Source organism: Erinaceus europaeus, chromosome 2 (assembly GCF_950295315.1).
Source record: "Erinaceus europaeus chromosome 2, mEriEur2.1, whole genome shotgun sequence".
In the NCBI taxonomy this organism is placed as follows: Eukaryota; Metazoa; Chordata; class Mammalia; order Eulipotyphla; family Erinaceidae; genus Erinaceus; species Erinaceus europaeus.
The window spans coordinates 133,543,452-133,567,821 of record NC_080163.1 but is presented as its reverse complement, the minus strand read 5'-3'; the positions used below and the strand labels follow the sequence as shown (position 1 = coordinate 133,567,821).

At 48.1% G+C, this 24,370-nt stretch overlaps 1 protein-coding gene across 2 annotated transcripts in view; it reads left to right on the top strand.

Annotated features, from left to right (window-relative positions):
* VAC14 (VAC14 component of PIKFYVE complex) overlaps positions 1-24,370 on the top strand; it is a 126,040-nt gene that overhangs the window by 61,576 nt on the left and 40,094 nt on the right. For both annotated transcript variants that reach the window (XM_007526659.3, XM_016189807.2), the window contains exon 14: positions 12,023-12,155. In XM_007526659.3, the coding sequence (XP_007526721.2) occupies positions 12,023-12,155 (133 nt within the window). The remainder of the gene's footprint in view (positions 1-12,022; positions 12,156-24,370) is intronic.

Below are 24,370 nucleotides of genomic sequence, written 5' to 3'. Positions count from 1 at the left end.
TGAGGGCAAGGTCCTATGGGGGGCCCATAAAGGGGTTTATTTTGTTGTTCCTGATAGAGATGACCTGTAACAATGGAGAGAGGGATTTATTTGAGATCTAGGTCATGGCCCTATGATTTTTAAAGGTCAAGGTCAAACTCACACCAGTAACAGAAGAGCCCAGGAAACCAAAGCTGGCCCTGTCCCCTCTCTCCCACCTCAGCTGCCTTAGGGAGGGCACCCTGGTTATTGGGGGTAACTGTGCAGGTCAGAAAGTATACAGTAAGCAGCCATGTGTCCTCTGCACACTGCTCTTTTTCCCATTGTGTCTCAGATAGGCGATGGGGCCATTCTGTCTGTCTCTCTCTGGCCATGCATGTGTCCAGAGGCCACAAGACCAAGCCTTTCCTATTTGGGCTTGCCTTCCTCTGACTCTCCTGGGCACAACTCACAAAGCTTACAGACTGCAGTGCTGCATCCCTTTGGGATAAATCACCCTACTCCACCCCCATCTCCCATAAAGGGATTTTCTGGAAAGCCAAGGAAGCAGGGAGCCTAGCAAAGAGGAAATCAATAGCCTTTGTAGGGGTCCAAATGGTACTGCTCACATCTTGGGTCTGTAAACTCAAAACAGTGCAGATTGAATGTCACAGTGGGGAACTGGCCCATCACACGCCTAACTCAGTGCTGTGTTGGCCTAGATGCACTGGGGCAGTGGTCCCTGGGGTCCTCAGACAGAGTTGCCCACATGGGAATCTCCTCTCACCCTGCTTAATAAACATCCCTCCTCTATCACAGAGTAGTGTGAGAAGGCTGTGGCCTCGCTTTTCCTGACCTGTGTGGAAACAAACAGAAACAAGCTCACCTCTGGGGTGGCCAACCAGTGATATCACCGATCACCCCAGAATGACATTCGTCCCTTAAACCCATTTGTCCCTGACCTCCCCTCCTGCCTACAGGGCCTATTCTTGGTAAGATAAAACTTCATGGAGGCTGGACAGTGGAACACCTGGTTAAGCAAACATATTACCAAGCACAAGGGCCTGGGTTCAAGCCCCCACTTCCTACCTTGCAAGGGGTCTGCTTTACGAGCTGTGTTTACGAGCAGGTGTTTGCCTTTCTCCCTCTCTCTATCTCCCTGTCCTCTATCAATTTCTCTCTATCCTATCTAATTAAAAAAAAAAAATTAGAAAGGAAAAAAATGGCCACCAAGAGCGGTAGATTCATAGTGCCAACACTGAGCCTAGTGATAACCCTGGTGGCAATTGAAAAAAACAACAACTTTATGTCTGGGGGCCAGGGAGTGTTTGGGCAGTGTAGCTCTCACCTTACATGTGTGAGGTCCTGGGTTCTGTCCCCAATGTGATATTTTAAAAAGGGGGGGGGGGGGTCAGGCGGTGGTGCAGTGGGTTAAGTGCACATGGCACAAAGTGGAAGGACTTGGATCCTTCCAGCTTCTTGGATCCCAGCTCGTGCCCCCAGCTCGCCACCTATAGGAGGGTCACTTCACAAGCGGAGTAGCATGTCTGCAGGTGTCTCTCTTCTCTCCCCTTCTGTCTTCCCCTTCTCTCTTGATTTCTCTCTGTCTCCTATCCAGCAACAACAGCAATAACAAGGCAACAAAAATGGTAAAACATGGCCACCAGGAGCAGTAGAATCATGGTTCAGGCACTGGGCCCCAGATATAACACTGGAGGCAAAAGAACAACAACAAAAAAAAAAGAAAGTTATAAAAAAAGAAAATAAATAAGCAAGATGAAACAAAAATAAATGTCAGAGAGTGCATGAACTCTCTTTAAAAAAAAAAAAAAAAAAAAGGAAGAAAGAAATCAGAGCACTCTTAGCTCTAAAGCCATAGGCCGGAATGAAAGAGTTCTTGTTCAGCTCTGTTCCGCGTGCCTAAGGCCAATGCTGCCAGGTGTCAGGGGCACCTCCTTGTGACAGCCCACTGAGCTTGTGTTAGGTTTAGGCATCAAACTGAGCACTGCCAAGTGCTTGCTCACTAAACTTGCCGAGGACCAGTCTCACTGCCCCTGGCAGCTCTTCCAGGAGAGCTCCGCTGTCATGCCTTGGAGTGTGGGTTTCAGAAACCTGGCCTTAGCACTCAGGAGCATGTGTGAGCCCCAACCCAGCACTGCGGCCTTCCACCAAAGCAGAAAAGGAGCAGTGGTGTCTCTTCTTCTGGGTGCACTTCTTTTTTTTTCTTAATTTTTATTTTATTTTATTTTATTATTGTTGTTGTAGTTATTGTTGTTATTGATGTCATCATTGTTGGATAGGACAGAGAGAAGTGGAGACAGGAGAGGAAGACAGAGGTGGGGAGAAAGATAAACACCTACAGGCCTGCTTCACCACCTGTGAAGTGACCCCCCCTGCAGGTGGGGAGCTGGGGGCTCGAACCAGGATCCTTAGTCGGTCCTTGCGCTTCGTGCCACATGCACTTAACCCGCTGTGCTACTGTCCGATTGCCCCCTGGGTGCACTTCTTTTTTTTTTTAATTTAAGAAAGGATAAATTAACAAAACCATAGGGTAGGAGGGGTACAACTCCACACAATTCCCACCACCCAATCTCCATATCCCACCCCCTCCCCCAATAGCTTTCCCATTCTCTATCCCTCTGGGAGCATGGACCCAGGGTCATTGTGGGTTGCAGAAGGTAGAAGGTCTGGCTTCTGTAATTGCTTCCCCGCTGAACATGGGCGTTGACTGGTCGGTCCATACTCCCAGTCTGCCTCTCTCTTTCCCTAGTAGGGTGTGACTCTGGGGAAGCGGAGCTCCAGGACACATTGGTGGGGTCTTCAGTCCAGGGAAGCCTGGCCGGCATCCTGATGACATCTGGAACCTGGTGACTGAAGAGAGTTAACATACAAAGCCAAACAAATTGTTGAGCAATCATGGACCCAAAGCTTGGAATAGTTGAGAGGAAGTGTTAGGGGGATACTCACTGCAAACTCTAGTGTACTTCTGCTTTCAGGTATATATTTTGCAGTAGTTTATGGATACGTGTGAACATATGCTCTCTCTCACAGAAACTGGTGTATATCTAGGTTTTGGGACTTTGTTAGAAAGTGAACCACCTGAGATGGAATTAGAGTGTACTATTAAAGGAAAGGTCTCACCCGAGTAATGAAGCTGAAGGGTTGTCATTCCACACGTGAAGTCTCTGGACACAGTCTGAAGTGAAGCATGTTGAGGTGGCCATCGTTGCGTTGATTAGGTTGTGGTCAGCAGATGCAATATTATTTGATATGGATTGGGAGAGGCATACAGGAAAGTGGGCCCTATCCAAGGGTTCCAGGACTGGGGGAAGTAGAGGCTCTATAGTGGAGATGTGAGGTTCCTGCTGTCTTTGGGTTCAAAAAGACAATCGATAGTTAATGTTATCATCACATTATTTGGTAATTGGGTTAACTTTGAAAAGTCCTTTTGTTAGGGTTTGCTGTACAGTACCCAGTACCTTGTATATAGCTGTGCTATTGGTTTCTTCTGATCTACTTGGTCTAGGCTTTTGAGAGAGTCCGCATATCAAATACACAGCCTATATATTAAAAAGAGTCAGTCTGTGTTTTAAAAACTTTGAGACATACAATTAATTTTCCCCCTCTCATATTAATTAACTAGTGATTTATGTGACTACATTTTGCTAGGAGTGTACATAAACACCATTCCCACCACCAAAAGACTGTGACCCATCCCTCCCACCCACTCCCACCCCCCACTGGCCCAGGAAGCTGCATGTCTACCCCTCACCACAGGGTTTTTACTTTAGTGCCCTACTTACAATTTGGTCAGGTCCTGCTTTTAGTTTCCCTTTCCCTGGGTGCACTTCTTAAGGGTGGGGAGTGCCAAGGCGTCCAAAAGGTGACTCAGTGGTCAAGCGCATACCTTGCATATGTGAGACCCTGGGTTTAATCCCTTGCACCATATAAAATAATGTGGTGCTCTGGCCCCTTTTCTCAAAAAAAAAGAAAAGAAAAATGAAGGGAGGCATCTTTGTGCCCACAATGCCCAGAGGGAGGGCCTAATGGTCTGTTTCATCTCTTCCAACCTCAGTTTCTCACTGGCCTACAATCATTTTTTAATTAATTATTGGATAGAGACAGAAATTGAGAAGGGAGGGGAAGATAGAAAAGGGAAAGAGACAGAGACAGCACTGCTTTACCACCTGTGAGGCTTTCTCCCTACAGGTGGGGACTAAGGGCTTAACCAGGTGTGCTGTCACCTGGCCCTCCAATCACTTTTCTAACCTAGACAGCTCTCAGGCCTAGTTGGCTTGAGATGGAACCTGCTAGATGACCTTGGGCAAGTCTGCAGGCATGGGAGAAGGTGGGCTGGAGAGAACACACTCACCTCCGAAACAGCATACCAGGACCCACCTGCCACAGCTGGGCACGGCCCCTCCTCCCCGCAGCTCTCATAAAAGCACATCTCTGCTGAGCTTTGGGCAGTGGGCCCCAGGCTGGGTGCTGTAATTCATTTTAAGGGGCAGAGCCAGCACCTCCATAACAGCACAAGCCCCCCAACCCTGCTCAGGATTTATAGGAATGGTAGGGCTAAGAAGCTTTATTTGGGAGATTGTGGGCAAGCTGCTCTGGCTGGGATCCAGGGAGCGGGATGCTGAGGGTTGGGAACAACCTGGCTTCAGGAGTCTCAGGAGAGAGGCTCCCAGGGAGGGAGAAGGGGGAGTGGGATTTATATCCCTGATCCTACTGGGGACCAGACCCCTGGCCCAAGCTGGCTGCTGGCTCACATTTCTGGCTGGGACCAGTGGGCAGGAAGTTCACGTGACAGGCAGCTGGCCGAGGGGCAGACAGATGCTGTCGGGAGCACCCTGTATACAAAACACAGAACCAGGTCGGTGGGGTGGGCGGCCAGGGAGCCAGCCCTGCAGATGTTGCTAAGTGAAACCTGATGTAGGGACATGAGAATCCGTAGAACGTCTCACAAACAACCTTCCCTGGGATGTTTTGGATTGAGTTTTGTGGCTATGACGTGAAGGAGCCTCACATGGCAGGATAAAAATAGCCCTGGCCTCAATGCACAATGCGAGTTACAGTTCAACAAATCCAGATGTAAAAACATCAGTGCCCCAGCCTGGCAGGTTCCCTGCTTGCCTCTCACCCTCCACCTTCTCTGTGGGTCCAGGCCCAGATGCCTGGCCAGACCCGCCAGTGGGCACCTAGAGCTGAGTGTCGAGAATAGCTGACTGGCAGGGTGGAGGAAGTGGCACCTTCCCTTTAGAATCAAAGGGCTAGGAGAAAGGGGGCCAAGGCCCCATGTGATAAAGCAGGATCTTGAGTATGGAGTCCCCAAATCCCCAGGCCCACTTGGACAAGAGTGGTTAAAATGGTGCAGCCAGGCTGGGAAGACAGCATAATGGCTACACAAAGATTTTCATGCCTGAGTCTCCAAGGTCCCAGGTTCAATCTCCAGCACTACCATAAGCCAGAACTGAACAGTGCTCTGGTGTCTGTCTGTCTCTGTCTCTCTCACGCGCACGCAAAATAAATTAAAAATATGAAAACAAAAAAATAAAGATGGTGCAACCATCTTTTTTTTTTGGGGGGGGGGTGGACTGGGGACCCAAATCTAGGAGGGTTTCCAGCTGTTGGTTCAAGAGATAAGCTGATGGGCCACAGCCAAGTGGGGGTCATCTAGTCATCTAGCAGTGGACAGGGGCTCCATGAGGAAAGAGCTACTACTGCTGTGGGGGGCTGAGGGAGGCTGGGCAGCAAAAGAGGGAGAAAGAGGAGAGCTAACTACGATGGGGAGGGTGGGGCTTCGATTACCTCACACCTGCTGTTGATGTTGGGGTGATTAGCCCTGATGCCCCATCCTCCTGTTGTGACAGGGAAATTGGATAGCTACAGACCCCAAAGGGGTGCTTGACACTGGGGATTCAAAGATGACAGGCCCCTACCCCAGCAATGATTCTGAGTCTGTGACGGACCCCTGTGTCCACCTTTCTGACAAGTTTCCAGTGGTGATGCTGAGACTTTATCTCTTTATCTCTCTAAAACTGAAACTCTCTACCTAAGTAGTGATGACTTCAGATGTCATGGCCAGGATTGGCAACCACCATCCACAGGGACACAGTGGAAAGAAGGGGGGGTTTGGTCTGAAGGTGCACAGAGGGGCCCCTGCCATGGCCAGAAGTGATGAAAGAACTTCATACCAATAGCACTTATCTTCACCCCTCCCATAGGCGATTTCAGAACCCCCAGTGCACCCTCTCACCTAAATGACGGGAGGAAGAGGTGGCCCCAGACAGGACACTGGCTCAGTTCTCAGGACAAGTCGAGCAGAGTCTGTCTGTAAACCTAGGCCTCCCCAGCCCCAGCTCCCACATAACTTGTGCTGCCTGAAAAGCAAGTATGTGTAGGAAGAGAGTCCTTTAGGGCACAAAGAGCAACAAGCAGTGCTGTCTGGGGCTGGGAAGCAACTGATTTGGCTGAAGGTGGCAAAGGAGGGAGACAGGCAAGATAGGAGGTGCTGAGATGCCCAACATAGAGCAGCGCCTGCAGATAACCATGAAGATAGGCACACCCCCAAGAAGCAGGGCAGCCAAATCCATGTCCTCACTGTGGGGAGGACGGGCCAAGGGTAAAGAGGGCTGCCTCAACAGCTGTGTCTGCAGCCTCCTCCTTGGGTGATGGAAGTTGTAAGAATTCGACACTTGATTCTGCAAACAACCCCTCTGGGGCATGGAGCAGAGACTGTTTGCCATTCTAGTGTCACCCAGGACCTCCTGGGCCAGGCTGTCCCAGACGGACCCAGAACAGCACACTGCAAACAAGAGGTTCAGTGAGGCTAGTCTTGCACTGGGCTTCTCCCCCAGGGCTCACACCTTGCTTGGTTCACTGGAGCTGTCTAGGAGGTTCTGAGACAGAAAGGACGGTGGTTTTGAAGGCAGAACTCTTGGTAAGAAATCCTCATGGGGCCAGGCTGTGGCATACCTGGTTAAGTGCACACATTACAGTATACAAGAACTCAGGTTCAAGCCCCTGGTTCCCACCTGCAGAGGGAAAGCTTCACAAGTGGTGAAGCAGAGCTGCAGCTGTCTCTCTGTCCCTGTCTCCCCCTCTTTCAACTGCTCTCTGTCTCTATCCAATAATAAATTTTAAAAAATATTTTTTTTAAAAAGAAAGAAATCCTAGGGAGTCGAGCGGTAGCACAGCGGGTTAAGCGCATGTGGCGCAAAGCGTAAGGACTGGTGTAAGGATCCCGGTTCGAGCCTCTGGCTCCCCACCTGCAGGGGAGTCGCTTCACAGGCGGTAAAGCAGACAGACACTGCAGGTGTCTGTCTTTCTCTCCCCCTCTCTGTCTTCCCCTCCTCTCTCTATTTCTCTCTGCCCTATCCAACAACGACAACAGCAATAATAACTACAACAGTAAAACAAGGGCAACAAAAGGGAATAAATAAACATTAAAAAAATAAAAGAAAAAGAAATTCTTAAAGAGGTATTCAAAGCTGAGGAAAAGCCAAACAGAAAAAGGAAAGGAAGGGGGGGTGGGGATCCCTTTCTGGTTCCCAGCCGCCTCCTTGTAAGAATCAGACAAGGATATAGTGAGTGTATGGCTGCAAGAAGAAAGACAGAACTCCTGAGAGGAGTTTTGTTTTCTGCTGCCCCCCTGGTAGGGGCACCTAATGATGCCAGCCCATAGGGACTTGTCTATAAGATGCTCCAAGAGTATTCTGCATAGTTCCACACCATCTGGTTTAGTACTTTGGGCTGATGCTTCTGGGTGCTGATCCCCCTAGTTCCATTGAGCCTACTTTCCCGTGGCCCCCACACCCTCCATGTCAGCTGCCAGCCCCACCCTGGGCTGGGGTGGAAGCCATGACTCCCACAGGGCTCCTGAGCAAGAGAAGAGCCAGCCCAGAAAGTAAGGGCCCCACATGCCTCTTCCACCCCTTCTACTTCCCCAGCCCTTCCTGAGTTCCTGTAGAGCTTCAGCCAAGCTCTCCCCCCCCCCACACACACACACACACAGAGCTCTTGACAGTTGTCACTTTTCCTAGGTCTTGTTAGCTACTTGGTTTTAGTCTTCTGCAATCTTCCTTAGGAGGACACCACTTCTAGCCCCAAACCTGCCAAGAGATGGGCAGCAAAGGAGAGCTGCTGAGGATGGGAACTCTGAGGACCAAAGGCTCCACCTCTTCCCTGCTCTGTGACTAGGGATGATCTCTAATTCTTGCAGCTTCTCCTTACATACAACCAGAATAGCAATAATACACCTTTGGAAGGATTTAGAAACGTGGGGCATGAGCAGTAAGTCCTCAATAAATGGCAGCTGTGATTGACCGTTTCAGATATCTTGTTGGTGCAGTGTTTGTCAAAGGGAACAAACTTCACAGCAGAAAATAACGTTCTGGGGATACAATGTACAGCACTGGGTGATTACAGTTAACAATACTGTTAGTAAAAGGGTAATTCTTAAATGTTCTCACCACACACACACACACACACACACACACAAAGCAGTGGTAATTATGTGAAGTGACAGAGTGCTGCAGTTGTAATTTCTCAATATATATGTGTATCTAATCAATATTTTGTGCACCATAACCATACGGACTGTTAAATGTTGATTATATCTCGGTAATGATGGAAAAAATTTAACATGGAAAATGAAGCACCTATGAAGTACAGGATTAGGAAAGCTGAACATCTATCCACATGCAGAATAATTTGGACTCCTTCCTCACACCATATATGGAAAGTTTCAGTGCATCTGAGACCTATGTACAAACTAAAATTAAATGATAAAAACATGAATTTCAACACTTTTAAGAAAGTATATTAAGTGGGAGTTAGGCGGTAGCACAGTGGGTTTGGCGCCAAGCCCAAGGACCAGCATAAGGATCCCATTTCGAGCCCCCGGCTCCCCACCTGCAGGGGAGTCGCTTCACAAGTGGTGAAACAGGTCTGCAAGTGTCTATCTTTCTCTTCCCCTCTCTGTCTTCCCCTCCTCTCTCCATTTTTCTCTGTCCTACCCAACAACAATGACATCAGTAACTACAACAGTAAAACAACAAGGGCAACAAAAGGGAATAAATAAGTAATTTTTTTTAAAAAAAGAAAGCGTATTAGTAAATCTTCATGACCTTAAATTAAGTGATGCTTACATAAATATGACACCAAATGCATAAGCAGCTAAAGAAAGAACAGATGCATTTGACTTTGTCAAAAGTAAACTTTTGTTTTTATGAAATGAACAGCAAGAAAAGGCAACAATATGGTGAAGATACTTGCATATATCTGATAAGACCAGTGCCCAGTATGTAAAGAACTCTTACAACTCAAAAATTAGTAAATAACCCAACTTAAAAATGTGCAACTGTGGTGCAGGGTTGGGCAGTAGCACAGCAGGTTAAACGCATGTGGTGCAAAACACAAGGACTGGTGTGAGGATCCCAGTTTGAACCCCTGGCTCCCCACCTGCAGGGGAGTCACTTCACAGGCAATGAAGCAGGTCTGCAGGTGTCTATCTTTCTCTTCCCCTCCTCTCTCCATTTCTGTCTGTCCTTTCCAACAACGACAGCAATAACAACAATAATAACTACAACAACAATAAAAAAAAAAAGGCAACAAAAGGAGAAAAACAAGCAAAAAAAATGGGGGGGGGGTGAAAAGGATTTGAGTAAACATTTCTCCAGAGAATATATACAAATAACCAATAAGCACATAAGAAGATGTTCAGTGTCATTACTTAGAAATGTAAATGAACCTCACAACGAACACTACTTCCCATCCAGGATGAGGGTTGTAGCCAAATAAATAACAAATGCCAGGAAGGATGTGGAGAAACTGGAACCCTTATATATGGCTGGTAGGAATGTAAAGTAGTGTGGCCACTCTGGAAAACAGACTGGCTGTTGCTCAAAAGTTAAACATAGAATTAAATTGTGATTCAGAAATTCCACTCCTGGGTATATAACCAAGAGAAATGACAATGTTTTCATGAATATATATATATATATTTTTTCCATTTCTTAGTGGGAGTGTTTTCAATTGCCAAAAAATGGGAGTAACCAAGTGCCCACTCACTGAATGAATAGAGGAAATACAGTATCTCTTTACAGTGGAATATTATTCAGCTCTAAAAATGAGTACATGACTGATCATTGCTATAGCTTGGATGAACCTCGGAAACATTGTGCTAGGATGGGGGAGACAGCATAATGGTTATACAAAGAGACTCTCATGCCTGATCCAAAGTCCCAGATTTAATCCCCCACACCACCATACGCCAGAGCTGAGCAGTGCTCTGGTAAAAAAAAAAGAAAGGAAGAAAGAAAGAAAAGAAACATTGTACTAGGGGGTAGGCAGTGGTGCACAAGGTTAAGTGCACATAGTACCAAGCGCAGGAACCCACACAAGCATCTGGGTTCAAACCCCTGGCTCCCCACCTGCAGGGAAAATGCTTCACAAGTGGCAAAGCAGGTCTGTGTCTATCTTTCCCTTTCCCTGTCTCCCCTCCTCTCTCAGTTTCTCTCTGTTCTACCCAATAAAATGGGAAAAAAAAGGGCCACCTGGAGCAGTGGAGTCATAGTGCAGGCACTGAGCCCCAGTGATAACCCTAAAGGCAAAAGAGAGAGAGAGAGGGAATAGTGTTAGAAGAGGGACCCCCTCCCCCAATGAAAGAAAGGAAGGAAGACTGTGCTGGGTGGGAGAAACCAGTCAGTATGGTTCCATTTCTATAAAATGTTTGGAATAGTGGCATAACAGATGATGCAGTAGGTAAAGTGTTGTGCTCGCAAAGCATGAGATCCTGAGTTTTATCCCTGACATCTCATGTGCCAGAGTAATGTTCTGGTCTTCTCGCCCTCTCTCATTAATAGAGAAGTAAATCTTATTTTTAATATCCATGATAAGCAAATCCATAAGGACAATAGATTGATGGTTGCTGGGGCCTAGTGGAAGGAAAATGGGGAACGACAACTGATGGAGAAAAGAGTTTATTTTTAAGCTAATGAAAGAGTTCTGCAATTAGTGGAGATTGAAGCACAGTTCTGACTACTGGAAACTGCTGAGCTGTATACTTTAAGAAGGTGAACTTTATGATATGTGAGTTATATCTCAAGCAAGTAAGAAAAAGAAAAGCCCTGTTAATGCCTCGGGCAGATGGAGCAATCTCTTCCAGCAGTGTTGTTGAGGCCAGCGTGTGTTAGAAAGGAAAGAGGCAGAGAGATCCTACTGGCATGTGAACATACACCCTCAGGATTGTCCAAGTGCTGTCACCCTGCCCTGGTCCCTCCATACTAAATGCTTTGTAGAGCGGAATGTGTGTGGAAGGGGGCAGCATCTGGCCCCCGTTGGTGTATTTTCAGCTGGGACACATTTCAGAGGACGGCGTTTCATGCACTTGTGATTCCAAAGCCAGTGCAGGCCTTAAAAGTCCTCAAAGCATTGCTCCAAAGGAGCATCTTTGCTTAATGATGAGGACGAGTGTCTGATTTCAAAACACTGGGTGAAGATGAAAACACTTGGTAATATTTTGTCAGTATGTGTTGTCTCTAATCTGGTGGGTGTGTGCATAATTTACTCCTTGAATCAGTCTGGAGAAAAAGATTGCCTTTTTTTCTCTTATGAGTTTGTCATTTTGCTGACCGTCTAGGTGGTACACCACTCTTAGCCCTTTCTTCTCTTTGACTTGTCATGTCCTTAACTGACCCAAATAAAGTCCAGGTGTGCTTCATTTACTGGGATAATAAGTAATTGAAATAATTGAAAATTCATAGCTTGCAGTAGAAGGAAGTAGAGGAAGGGTGTATTCAAGCAGCTGGGGTTTGGGTGGAGGGATGAACACATGAAGCAAAGTTGTATTTGTAAGTCCTTGTGTAATTCCTGCTTTTTTGCTGTCAGTCTATGGCTTTTGACTAAAGTTTCTCCCTCCTCATGTTACATACAAACCCACCGCCACCTCTTTTTGGGGGTTTGCAGTTGTTTGTATTCTGGGGGAAGGGAGGGGAGGGCAGGGAGAAGGCCTCTTTTTCCAATGAACACATAGAATAAGTCCTTGTCCCTTTCTCTACAGGTACCAAAGGCCTAGAATGTTCTCCTTCCACCCCCACCATGAACTCCTACTTTTACAAGTTCATGATCAACCTTCTTAAGAGATTCAGCAGTGAACGAAAGCTCCTGGAGGTCAGAGGCGCATTCATCATCAGGTGAGCCCCAAACCCCATCGTTCCCACCTTCAGACCTTACTCTTCTTCCTCCTTTTCATGAGCTTTCTGGTTGTTCTGAAAAGAAGCTTGGAGAATTGTTCTCCCTTCACAGCAGGCTTCTGGTGCTACCAACTCAGTGCAGATCAGTGTCATCAAATATCAGAATAATGAATTTGTTTTTCGCTTGTGAGATGCTTTGTTCCCTTGAAGCAAATGTCATCTGTTTAAACCCCCTGGTCAGAGTCTTTGGGGAAGGTAGTAAGAGAGATGGAACAGGAAGCAGGACTGTGCTCAGGCGCCTAGCCACCAGCACCGAGATTTGGCCATGGTTGGTGGCAACAGTGTCTCTGGTAGCTTCAGACCGTCAAGTGATATGAGCTGGTCCAGGAGCAGCAGCCCTTTGCCTCTTACACAGAAGAGGCATATGGAGACCACCAAAGTCTAGTTGGGGCACAGATTTCTCCAGGCTTCTCAGCAAAAGCAGGCAGAAGAGTTTCCCAGAATAGTCTCAGTGACCCCCAGATGCCAGTGGCAGTGGTTCGGGGACCTGGCCTCATGGTCGATCACCCCAACACCCCATATGATCTCAGGAAACTTCCCAACCCTTGGTACCAGATTTGTCCAACTCCATGTGTGGACAGGCTAATAACCCACCATGCAGAGGTCCTGATTTTCTTAGTCAAGGGAAGGTGGCACTGCCTTCATCTTTTTAAGGTCTTATGGGGTCCCAGGGTGTTGAAGAAAAAATCCCGACTGTGGGTACAGCCTGCCCAGCACTTCCAACATGGAAGTGAGTTCAGCTAGTTTTACTAGCTAATTCAAATGGCAAGAGGGGAGAGGGACTGTGCTTCATGGACCAGGCTAAGGACTGAGCATCTTACCTAGAGGCCAACAAAAAGCCTTGGGCAGGGCCTGATCAGGGGAATGGTGGAACCAGATTTCTATTTTTAAAGATGACTGGTGCTGAGGGAGAATGGGCAGATGGGCAATATGATGTGTAGGGGACCAGGTATTGTTCAAGTGAGAGATGGTGACATGTTAGAAACGTGGGAAATAGCAGCAAGATTCCAAATCAGTAAGACAATGCAGTTAAGGGAATGGGGATGGAGGATGTGGAAGATATGACTGACCGTGTGAGCATCTGGGTGGATGGTGGTGGCAGTCCCCCTTAGGAAGGGAGCCCTGTTTGGAAGGCACTGTAAGAGGAGCAATCCAGAATGAGTCCCTCCTCTGAGGGTAACTTGCTATGTGGATATCAAAGGAGATATGTTGAAAGAATTGTTGTATTGAGAGAGACCTGGGCCCTAGATACAGATCTGGAAATTGGTGACACCATCATTCACTCAATCATTTATTTGCCCAACAGGTGATTTCTGAATACTGGCTGTGTGAAGTGCCATTCCAGATGGTTCTTCCCTTATAGTGTTTTTACTTTTAGGCAGTGAGAATGCTCAAAGGTAAAAGGAACCTGAGACGGGAGTCTTACGGAGCCCCGGTATGTAGTGGCTGGGGAAGAAGGAGAAGCTAGGAAAGGAGGCTGAAGAGTAGGAGCTGAGAGGCAGAAGGAAGTACAAGAGCAGAGGCAGCAGGAACATGAGGGTAGATAAGGCTTGAAGGGCTCTACTGGAAGTCCTGGCAGGAGCCCATTCAGCAGCAGGGCGAGTGGAGTGGAAGGCAAGGCCCACACCCTCACCCAGAATTCACCTGAGAGGGAAAGAGCCTTGAGGCTCAAGGGCTGAGAGTGAGGCTCAGGATATTTGGGTTTTTTCCTTTTTTTTTTTTTTTTCTGAATTAGCACCTTTATTGAGGCTATGACAATAAAATTGTGACCTTCCTGTGACTCCATAGGCTTACAATTTCTTTTTTTTAAAAAAAATTTCTATTTATAAAAAGGAAACATTGACAAAACCATAGGATAAGAGGGGTACAACTTCACACAATTCCCACCACCAGACCTCTGTATATCATCCCCTCCACTGATAGCTTTCCTATTCTTTTTTTTTTTTTTCCTCCAGGGTTATTGCTGGGCTCGGTGCCTGCACCATGAATCCACCGCTCCTGGGGGCCATTTTTTCCCCCTTTTGTTGCCCTTGTTGTTGTAGCCTCATTGTGATTATTATTATTGCCATTGTTGATGTTGTTCGTTGTTGGATAGGACAGAGAGAAATGGAGAGAGGAGGGGAAGACAGCAAGGGGGAGAGAAAGATAGACACCTGCAGACCCGCTTTACCACCTGTGAAGCAACTCCCCTGCAGGTGGGGAGCCGGGGGCTCGAACCGGGATCCTTACGCCGGTCCTTGCGCTTTGCGCCACATGCGCTTAACCCACTGCACCACCACCCGACCCCCAGCTTTCCTATTCTCTAACCCTCTGGGAACCCAAGATCATTGTAGGAAACTGAAGGTGGAAGGTCTGGCTTCTTTAATTGCTTCCCTGCTGAACATGGGCATTGACAGATCGATCCATACTCCCAGCCTGTCTCTCTCTTTCCCTAATGGGGAAGGGCTCTGGGGAAGCGGAACTCCAAGGCACATGGGTGGGGTTGTCTGTCCAGGGAAGTCTGGTCGCATCCTGCTAGCATCTGGAACCTGGTGGCTGAAAAGAGAGTTAGCATACAAAGTCAAACAAATTGTTAAACAATCATGGACCTAAAGGCTAGAATAGTGCAGATGAAGTGTTGGGGGGAGTCCTCCATTTTGTAGATAGCTAATAGACATATTTTAGTTATATTTCAAAGGGCCTGTAGCTATAATAGTGTTGTTTTGTTTTTTTTCCTGACCCTGAAATCTGATACGCAGGTGGATCCTAATTATTGTCTGGGGAGATGATGTCATGGTTGGGAAAAGGACCAGAAAGCTAGATCAGGGAAGAGAATAGCTCCCTAATATGGGAAAAAGGGTATAAATATTACTATAAACCCCATCAATTTGATGTGATCTGGGGCCCATAATTAGCTTAGGAGCCTCTGTGACCTCTGCATCCCTGTAGATCTGAGCTCACATTCTGTAGTCATGAGTAGGAACATTCCAGGCTGCCCCAGTATTGACCCATCTTCCTCAGGTGTAGCATAGAGTAAGTATGTTGTCCATCCTCCCTTCGGAGGATGGAACATTCTCTACCATTGTTGATCCAAGTTGAGGGCAAGGTCTTATGGGGGCCCACAAAGGGGTTGGCTCAGGATATTTGGGGAAATGGCCAAAGGATAGAGTCATAGGAGGCAGGGACAGATCTACCTGGCCAAAAAGGCAAACAGAACCCCCAAAGTTTGTGTCTGTCAGGAAGAAGGGTTTTTGGTTTTTTGTTCATTTGTTTTTTTAGATTTCAGTCATTCATTTTCATGAAAGTGAGACCAGAGCTCTACCCAGCTCTGGTATATTGTGATGCTGTGGATTGAGCTGTTGACTTCTGGAGCCTCTAGCATGGAAATCTGGTGTGTTACCTCTGCATAAGCTCCTTGGCCCAGGAGGGTGCTTCTGGTGGTCTGGACCCCCTAAAAGGATTGCTGTGGTGGTGAGAGAACTCAGCACCCTCTTCTCTGAGCTGTGTAAAGTTAGATTATCAACCCCAGAACTCTGAACACTTATAATATGATCCTTGGTGGCAGGGACTGGTCTGTACTGTAGCATGCTGGGCAGTGTCCTTCCCTACACACACACACACACACACACACACACTTAGTAGCATCCTGCTCACCCAGCTAGGACAGTGTCTCCAAATACTCCCTGATGCCCCCCCCCCCCCCCAGGGAGCAGAATCATCCTGAGTGAGAGCCACAGTTGGGACCCAAATGGATTCTTACCTTTGCCCAAAAGAAGCTTCCCACAGTTTTCCCTCACAGCAAGTTAGATAGTCCATCAGAATTGAAGGAGAGCCTTGATGTGTGAGAGACAGACTGCTCTTCCCTGGGAAGTGGGCTCTCCCCACACGAGTGTCAGTCTGTTGACTTTCTGCAAACTGCTAAGGAGACAGCTGTCTTGGTGAGCCCTCTTTGCCTAGAGGCTGGGAGCCCATGGAAATAGAGAGGTTATAAAAGGGACCTGAGAGTTGGCTTCCTTTCTGGAGAACTGGCAGGTATGGGTTTCTCCATCCTGTGTCACCCTCATCTGACCCCATCAGGGGCTCAGGGAAGTAAGCAGCTTCCCTTTCCCCATCCCAACTCAACCCCCATAGCCCCAGGAGCTGGTAGCCTGGAGGCCTCCATGTTCCAGAGGGATATGGGGCTTTGCTTGTTTTCAGTGTCTCCCTGGCCTCCCAGCCCATGAGACTCCTCATTCTGCAGAAGGGAATGACAGGAAGTCATATGCCTGTCCATCTGGGTTAGAGTTGGCCTGCAGATCCTGCACCCTGTACATTCATCACTGACTTTTCCCCCCAGTATATTTTAGAGGAAATGTTGATTTACAGGATTTTTGTTGTCACAAGAATATATTTCCACAAGATAGATATCAGTTCATTTCACCCTCAACCAAACTATCATCTTACTCCACCGTAGTGACTTGGATCACTAACCTTCCCTAAATAACCCTCCTTTCCTCCTTCTGAGTCCCCAGGTCTGCTGTGAGAGATTATAGTCCATTGAGGATTCAGCCTGGATTGTCCTTTGCTTTGTTTCTTAGAGTCCATCAGTGAATGAGATCATCTGGTATTCATCCTCCTTCTGGCTTATCTTGTTCAACATGTTTCCTTCTAGTTCCTTCCATGTTGTAGCAAAAGACAATGTGGTGGCTGTCTCTTTATCCCTTCTCTGAAAGTGCAAGAATCACAGACCAGGGTCACCTGGGCCTAGCTCCTCAGAAGTCTCAAGGCCTGGGCCCATCCCTCCTCAGTTTTCTGGGAGCTCAGTAGATCCAGCCACATTCACTATTCCAGGGTCGCCATTCCTGGTGGACCCCAACATGGATTCAGTGGACATGGTGCCTGGCTTGTAGGCTGCACCTCCTTACTACCCCATGCTCCCTTGACACTTGGACAAAGAATACAATGGGCTGTGATAGACAGAACCTTGTGGCCAGACTCCTCATATGTGTCTCTCCCAAGTCCTGCACTTTGTCCAGCCTGCACCCCCACCCCCAAAGTAGCACTGGCACCTGTCATGACTCCTTAGAGCTGACAGCCACCTGGCCCAGCTTGTGCAGGGCCCCACCAGCTCTGTGCACCTGCTCAGCAAGCCTGCCAGACTGACTGGCCCTGGGTCATAGTCCAGACCTGAGGTCGTGTCTTCCTTTTCTATCCCCTGTGGTCACACAGGCTGAGGCTCTGAAGTAGAATTGCACTGGAGACAATCCCTGAGACTTCTTGGTCTATTTCCTTGTTTTCTGCCAATGGCTTGACTACCTATGGGCTGGCAGGACAAAACCACACACCTGATAAGATACAACTAAGTGATCTCATAGCACTCTCCTTCAGGTGGTGAGTGAACGGTAAGCTATTCTTTGAGCAGCCCTCAGGATTGAGCACTAAGAAAGAGAAGAGGTTGGGGGCTGGGTGGTAGCACAGCGGGTTAAGGGCACATGGCGCATAGTGCACAGACTGGCTCAAGGATCTCGGTTCCAGCCCCCGGCTCCCTACCTGCAGGGGGGTCGCTTCATAAGCAGTGTCTGCAGGTGTCTGTCTTTCTCTCCCCCTCTCTGTCTCCCCTCCTCTCTCAATTTCTCTCTGTCCTATCCAACAAAAACAACAACAGCTATAACAACAGTAACAACCACAACAAGGGCAACAAAATGGGAAAAATACCCTCCAGGAGCAGTGGATTCATAATGACCCTGGAGGTAAAGAAAAAAGAAAGAAAGAAAGAAAGAAAGAAAGAAAGAAAGAAAGAAAGAAAGAAAGAAAGAAAAGAAGTGATAACTGGGAATATCACTCAGCTGGTAAAGGACTCCTGCCTGAGGCTCCTGCGGCTCCTGGTCACTAGTGCTGCCTGTACTAGAATCTTGCTCTGACTTCTCTCTCACTCTCTCATATGCAACTCTGCTTCATATGACATGAATAAAGTCAGTGTCTGAAAAATGAGAAAATAAAAGAACTTGTTCTGGCAAACAGGTCATTACTTCTGCAGTAGCACATTTCGCTCAGACTTCAGGACTGGCCACTGTCTCTGGGACAAAAGCATCCAGACAGACATCTGACAGGGGGTTCTTGGCATGGAGGGAGATGCATGATTTCCCTCAGGACCCAAGAGCATTTTCTCTTTCCCAGGCTACACCTCAGTAGGAGAGTGGGGAGTGGGGACCACAAACTGCATCCAAATCCTGGGCTGCTGGACAGCCTCTCTGGTCAAACAGTATCGCTGTCTGGTGGTTATAATAGTCTAGATGTATGTTAAGGTTGAGGAGACCATCGGCTCCAAAACCTCATCTCAGACAAACTTTCTGAGACCTTCTCTGAGCTACAGGAGTTGAGGCCAAGCTCCCATGTGCAGGGAAGAGGGGGGCAGGGGTGGGGGTGCTGCAAGGGGACTAAGATTGAGGACCCCTCCCCCAGCCCAGGTTTCCTCTGGAGGATAGTGGATGGACCTCCCCAAGGTACTCCAGAGTCAGATCAGGAGTTTCAGGAATCAGACAGACTTGGGTTCAAATTCCTGTTCCTTTAGTTTTGCACTACGTGTCCATGCCTGTTGTGCTTTAATTGTAAGAAGATAATAGTGCCTGCCTTGTCATTTTGTGGAGAGGGTTACATAAGAGTCTGCATGTTACAGCTCTGGGCACAGCTTGATAAAGGGGAGCTGTTCTGCTCTTGATGGGGCCATGGCCTCAGCCTCCCTCAGTGGTCTTCAGGGAGGGGAAGTAGAGAGAGGGTATGAAATAATTAAAGCTTCTGTGATGAGAGCGAGCTGGCTATGCTATACCAGGCCTGCTGCCCAGCATCCAGGGCACCCACCAGCAGCCCAGCCCTAGCCCCATTAAAACAACTCAGCGCGAAGTAGGTGTCTATGTACACTTCCCTCCTCCGGCCCCTTCCCACCCTCCATGCCAGCACCGGTGGAACAAGTGCAGAGCTTGTTTGCCCATGAACCGTCCCACTTATACTCCAGTAGAAAGGGAGAGGAGGGAGAAAAGGCAGCCTCTTTGATAAACTGTGATATGAACTCCAGCGTAACCCAACAGCTGTGATCTTTACAAGGCCTGCTTCTGTGCTGGGAAGCGAGCGAGTCTGAGGACGCTCTGCTCAGCCAGCCAACTCAGTCCTTCAGCCAGCAGCCTTTGGCTGCTTCAGTTGTGCCCCCACCCCCAACCCCCTTCCTCCCTGCTGCCTTGCAAAGAGGGCTGGACAGAAAAGGCCGCCACTTCACCCAGCCACTGTGCTCTGAACTTTGGGCCTCCCACCCTACACAGCCTAATTGACAGGGAATGGGATCCCACAGCCTGGCCCAGTAGAGGAGCGCCCCTAAGATGAGGCAGGCAATGGAAGAGCATGAACCAGGGGTCTAAGGGGAAGAGGGGAAATCTACCCTGAGGCTTCTTCCATAAGAACTATGCCCTGAGAAGTCTTGGGGTTAGGTTTCTGGCTCCTTCTAGCTCTCCTCTTGTCTCAAAACAGCCAAGTAGCCTGTCCAGCTCAGCTAATGCTCAGCCCCTAGTCTGTGCCCTGGCTTGCCCTGCCCTCCCCCCCTACCCAGTGTTCCTGCTTTGCTTCAGAGTCCTGAGCTGAGGGGCAGTGGAGTGCAGAATTGATTGGTTGCCGAGGTGGGTGGTGGGCAGGGGAGCCCGGGCCTTGGAAGCCTCTGGAAACTGGGCTTGTTTTTAATTGCAGCGACTGTGGGGGTGGCCTGGGGAGTAGAAGTTCTCTTTCATGCTGTAATTGGGAAATTCCACTCTGCTGTCCTTGTACATGCTGCCTGGGAGACAGGGCCAGAGGCTTGTGTGACCAGGGCAGCCCACTTCACCTGATCTCTCAGACCCTGGCCCCTCCTCAGGCCCCACTTCCTTGCAGGCCTGCCTGGCTGATGAAGTGCACAGGCACTGAATGCCCCTCTCCCCATTTACCCTGTCCATCTTTGTGGATACCTTACTTGCCAGGGGCATTGGCCAGACTCACACAGCCCACTGCACTGATACAAATAAAAGATGAACCAGAGTGAAGCAGCAAGACCTGGATCTCTGGTTCAAATGGCATTTTAGAAAAGCTTACTTGGCCTGCGGGTCCCCAGCCTATAGGAAAAAGCTTCTAAGAGGTCCCACTCAGACTATTCTCTTCCTCTTGCCCCCTTTAATGGATCGCATCCATTTGTTCAGAATAAAAATAAACCTCCTTGACAAACGCACACCAACCAAAGCCTGTCCACTGATGCTTTTGCCCAGGATGCAGCGGGCTGGGGTTTGCATTCGCTGGTAGCTGCATTGATCAGGTCCCCAGCTGAGGAGACGGAAACGGGACATTGACCAGAGCTTGGAAGTAAGGAATTCTTCTAAGAGGTTGCTTTCTTCCCTCTCCAGAGAAGCTTCTCTTCTTGCCTGCTTTGGGTATACCTGCTGAGATCCTTGTGTGATTCTTCTGGAGCTTTCCACGGTTGTTCTTTCTGCCAACCACCTAGAGCTGTTTTGGCTGAGATGCAGCACTAGCAAATGGGGCATGTGGTAGAGGCTGCTTTGTGCAACTGGCTCTCATCTAACTGGAAACAGTGCTGAGGGAACGTAGCTAGATAGAGAGGAGAGATACTGTTATCCACCGAGGGGAAAAACTATCCCTGTAAAGGGTAAAATCCAGGCTACCCAGAGAGTAGCCTGCTCAGTCTGAGTTCAGTCTGTTTCTATTGTCCCCTCATTCATGGAAATGGACCAGGTCCCAGCACCTCACACACCCTGGGGACTGGGGAGGGGGTGATCAGTGACTTTGCCACCTCCAAGAGCTCCCCACCATCCTTGCAGAGTCCATGTCAACCATGCTGGCACTCCCAGGAAAAATGAATGATTTTTCTTCTGGAAAATAGAAACCACATGTGATGGGCCTTGCTAGGCCAGGCTGGGATTAATTAGTTCCGATGGAGTGTGAGGAGGAAGTGTTGGCCAGAGGGATCTCTTCAAAGTGTGCCCTGGAAACCTGGGAGCTGAAGTGTTCCCGTGTTTCAAGGGTCCTTCTGGAGGAAGCAGCTCTCCTGAAAACAATCCAAGCTTCCACTCTGCGTAGGGCCTAGGAACTTGGCCCAGGGAGTCTTTGTGACCCAGGCAGCCCTCCTCCCACTGAGCCCTGCCTTTCACCCCTGGACCTTGAGGCCTCCCTGCAGGGGGTGAGCATTCAGGAACAGATCACTGGGAAAGTCCTGTCCATGCCCACAGCAGAGGCAGGCCTTTCAGACTCATCATGTGGCTGCAGGTGCCCATGTGGTCCTTCCCAGTCCCCAATGAGAAGCACTTCCTTTGCAGCCACACTCCCAGGAACATCAGTCAGCTCAGGCAGCCAGCCCGACTGGGGCCAATTGTGAGGAATGGTCTCCAAGGGGCTGAAAACTTGATAATGAATTTTTTTCTGAAGACAGAGAAGTGGTTTCTAGATGGAGTTTAGTTGTAGTGTTCTCTGGATCCATTGTCACTTTACCTATGGATGCCAGAAAACTAGCACATTTTTGACCTTGGTACATCAAAAAAGCTTGGCTAATTAACAAGTAGATGATGAGTATCCAAATGTAGCATCTTAACAAAATAGGAGCAGTTTGGAATTGGGCCCTAGAAGACCTCTATCCTCCTGACTCTTTAGGATAAGCCAGGACAAACAAATGTCCTCAGTTTAAAAGCTCTTTCAGCTACATAGTTTTTTTTTGTTTTGTTTTGTTTTTTTTTTTTTTGGTTTATTTATGGAGCCAGTGAAATAGCCTATTTGGACAGTGCACTGCTTTGCCATGTGTGTAACTCAGATTGGAAACTGGCCACCACTATATGGAAGGAAACTTTGGTTCAGTAATGCCTCTCTCTCTCTCTCTTTCTCTTTCTACCTCTATCTGGGAAAAAAAAAAAAAGTTTGTGTATTTACTTATTAGGGAGGGAGAAAGACAGAATCCCAGAACATTGCCCCAGCCTGTGCAGTGCTGGGGATCAAGCTCAGGACCTCACACTTGTGAGCCCTGTATTCTACCACTGTGGAACTTCCTTTGTTGCCAGAATTATCTTTTTTTTTTTTTTTTTTTTTGTCACCACCAGAACCTCACTGCTCCAGACCAGCTTCCTCAGATAGAGAAAGAGAAAGGCAAAGGGGGAGAGACACCATAGCACCAAAACTTCCCTCAGTACTGTAGTCCTCCCATGTGGTGTACTGACGGGGCTCAGACTAGGTCACACATGGCAAAGCAGGCCAGGTGAGCTATCTCACTGACCCCTTAAGTTTTTGTAATGCCTTGCCAAGGATTGAACAAACCCAGGACCTCAGATATGTAAGGCACACTCTCTACAACTGAGCCACCACCAGGCTCTAAAATGTTTTTTTTTTTTTAAATATTTACTTATTTTCCCTTTTGTTGCCCTTGTTGTTTTTCAGTGTTGTTATAGTTATTATTGTTTTTGTTATTGATGTCATTGTTGTTAGATAGGACAGAGAGAAATCGAGAGGAGGGGAAGACGGGGAAAGAAAGATAGACACCTGCAGACCTGCTTCACCACCTGTGAAGTGACCCACCTGCAGGTGTGGAGCCGGGGGGCTCGAACCAGGATCTTTACGCCGGTCCTTGTGCTTTGCTCCACCTGCGCTTAACCCACTGCGCTACTGCCCAACTCCCTCTAAAATGTTTTTAAACTCCTTCCAGAGCAACAGTGACAGAGTACCTGCTCATCCACTGCAGGCGGCTTCTTCCTCACAGCCTGGTTATCACTTCAGATAATGTTTCCTCAGGCAGCTCTTGGAGGCCCCTGCATGGTTTTCTCCTTTCTCTCCCACAAATGATTTCTTTCAGCAGGTAGCCACAAAGATTGCAGATGCACAAACACACGCCCACCCATCTTCAGAAGAGACATAGAAGTGTTTCTGTCACATCCAGCTTGTGAAAGCACAGCTCTCCCTACAACCCAGAAGCAAGTGCCCATCTTTGAGCTTGTGGATGGTTGTGCCTTGGAGGACCTTGACTAGGGGAGGGAAGGGGGGAGCACTGAATCCAGCCTCAGGTAGTGAGAATAAACACAAGTAAAGTCGGGTACAGTCCACAGGGGAGGGTGCCTCATGACCCAGGCTGCAGTGGTGCACTCAAGAGGCTCCTGGAGTCTCAAGCAAGTGGTGGGACTTTCTTGAAAAAGTTACAGCTCCAGATTCCAGGAGAGCAAGGGTCTTGGGTCTGTTGCTGGCATAGCCATACCTTTTTTTTTTCCTTTTTGCCTCCAGGGTTATCACTGGGGCTCTGCCTGCACCACGAATCCACTGCTCCTGGAGGCCATGTTTCCTGTTTTTGTTGTCCTGTTCCCCTTGTTGTTATTGTTATTGCTGGATAGGACAGAGAGAAATCAAGAAGAGGGGAGAGAAAGACACCTACAGACCTGCTTCACTGCCCGGGAAGCAACCCCCCTGCAGGTGGGGAGCCGTGGGTTTGAACCAGGATCCTTATGCCGGTCCTTGCACTTCATGCCATGTGCACTTAACCCGCTGCCCAGCCCCCGTCATATCTTTTATTTATATGTATTTATTTATTGTCTCCAGGGTAATCGTTTGGGGCTTGGTGCCTGCACTATAAATCCACTGCTCCCGGAGGCCATTTTTTGCCCATTTTTGTTGTCCTTATTGATGTATTTATTGTTATTGTTATCACTGCTATTGTTGTTGTTGTTGGATAGGACAGAGAGAAATCGAGAGGAGGGGAAGACAGAGAGGGAAAGAGAAAGTTAGACACCTGCAGACCTGCTTCACCGCTTGCGAAGTGACCCCACTTGCAGGTGAGGAGTTAGGGGCTCAAACCAGGATCCTTAAGCTAATCCATGCACTTTGTGCCACATCCACTTAACCCACTGTGCTACCGCCGGGCCCCTTTATACTTTTATTTTTATGTATCTTATGAGAGGTTGAGAGAAGCTTGCACAATGACATTTGCAATGTCAGAAGCAAACCTAGGCTTCATGCTTGCATGTCCTGTGTTCTCTTCACTGAGCCACACATACCTCTGGGCTAGAGTTTTATCTTTTTGTTACTGTTTTTCTTTTTTTTTTTTTTTCTCTTGTTACTGTTTTTCTTTGTAAATAGAGACAGAGAGGCAGAGAGGATGCTGGGAGTGGCGTACCTAGTTAAGTGCACCTGTTACAGTGCACAAG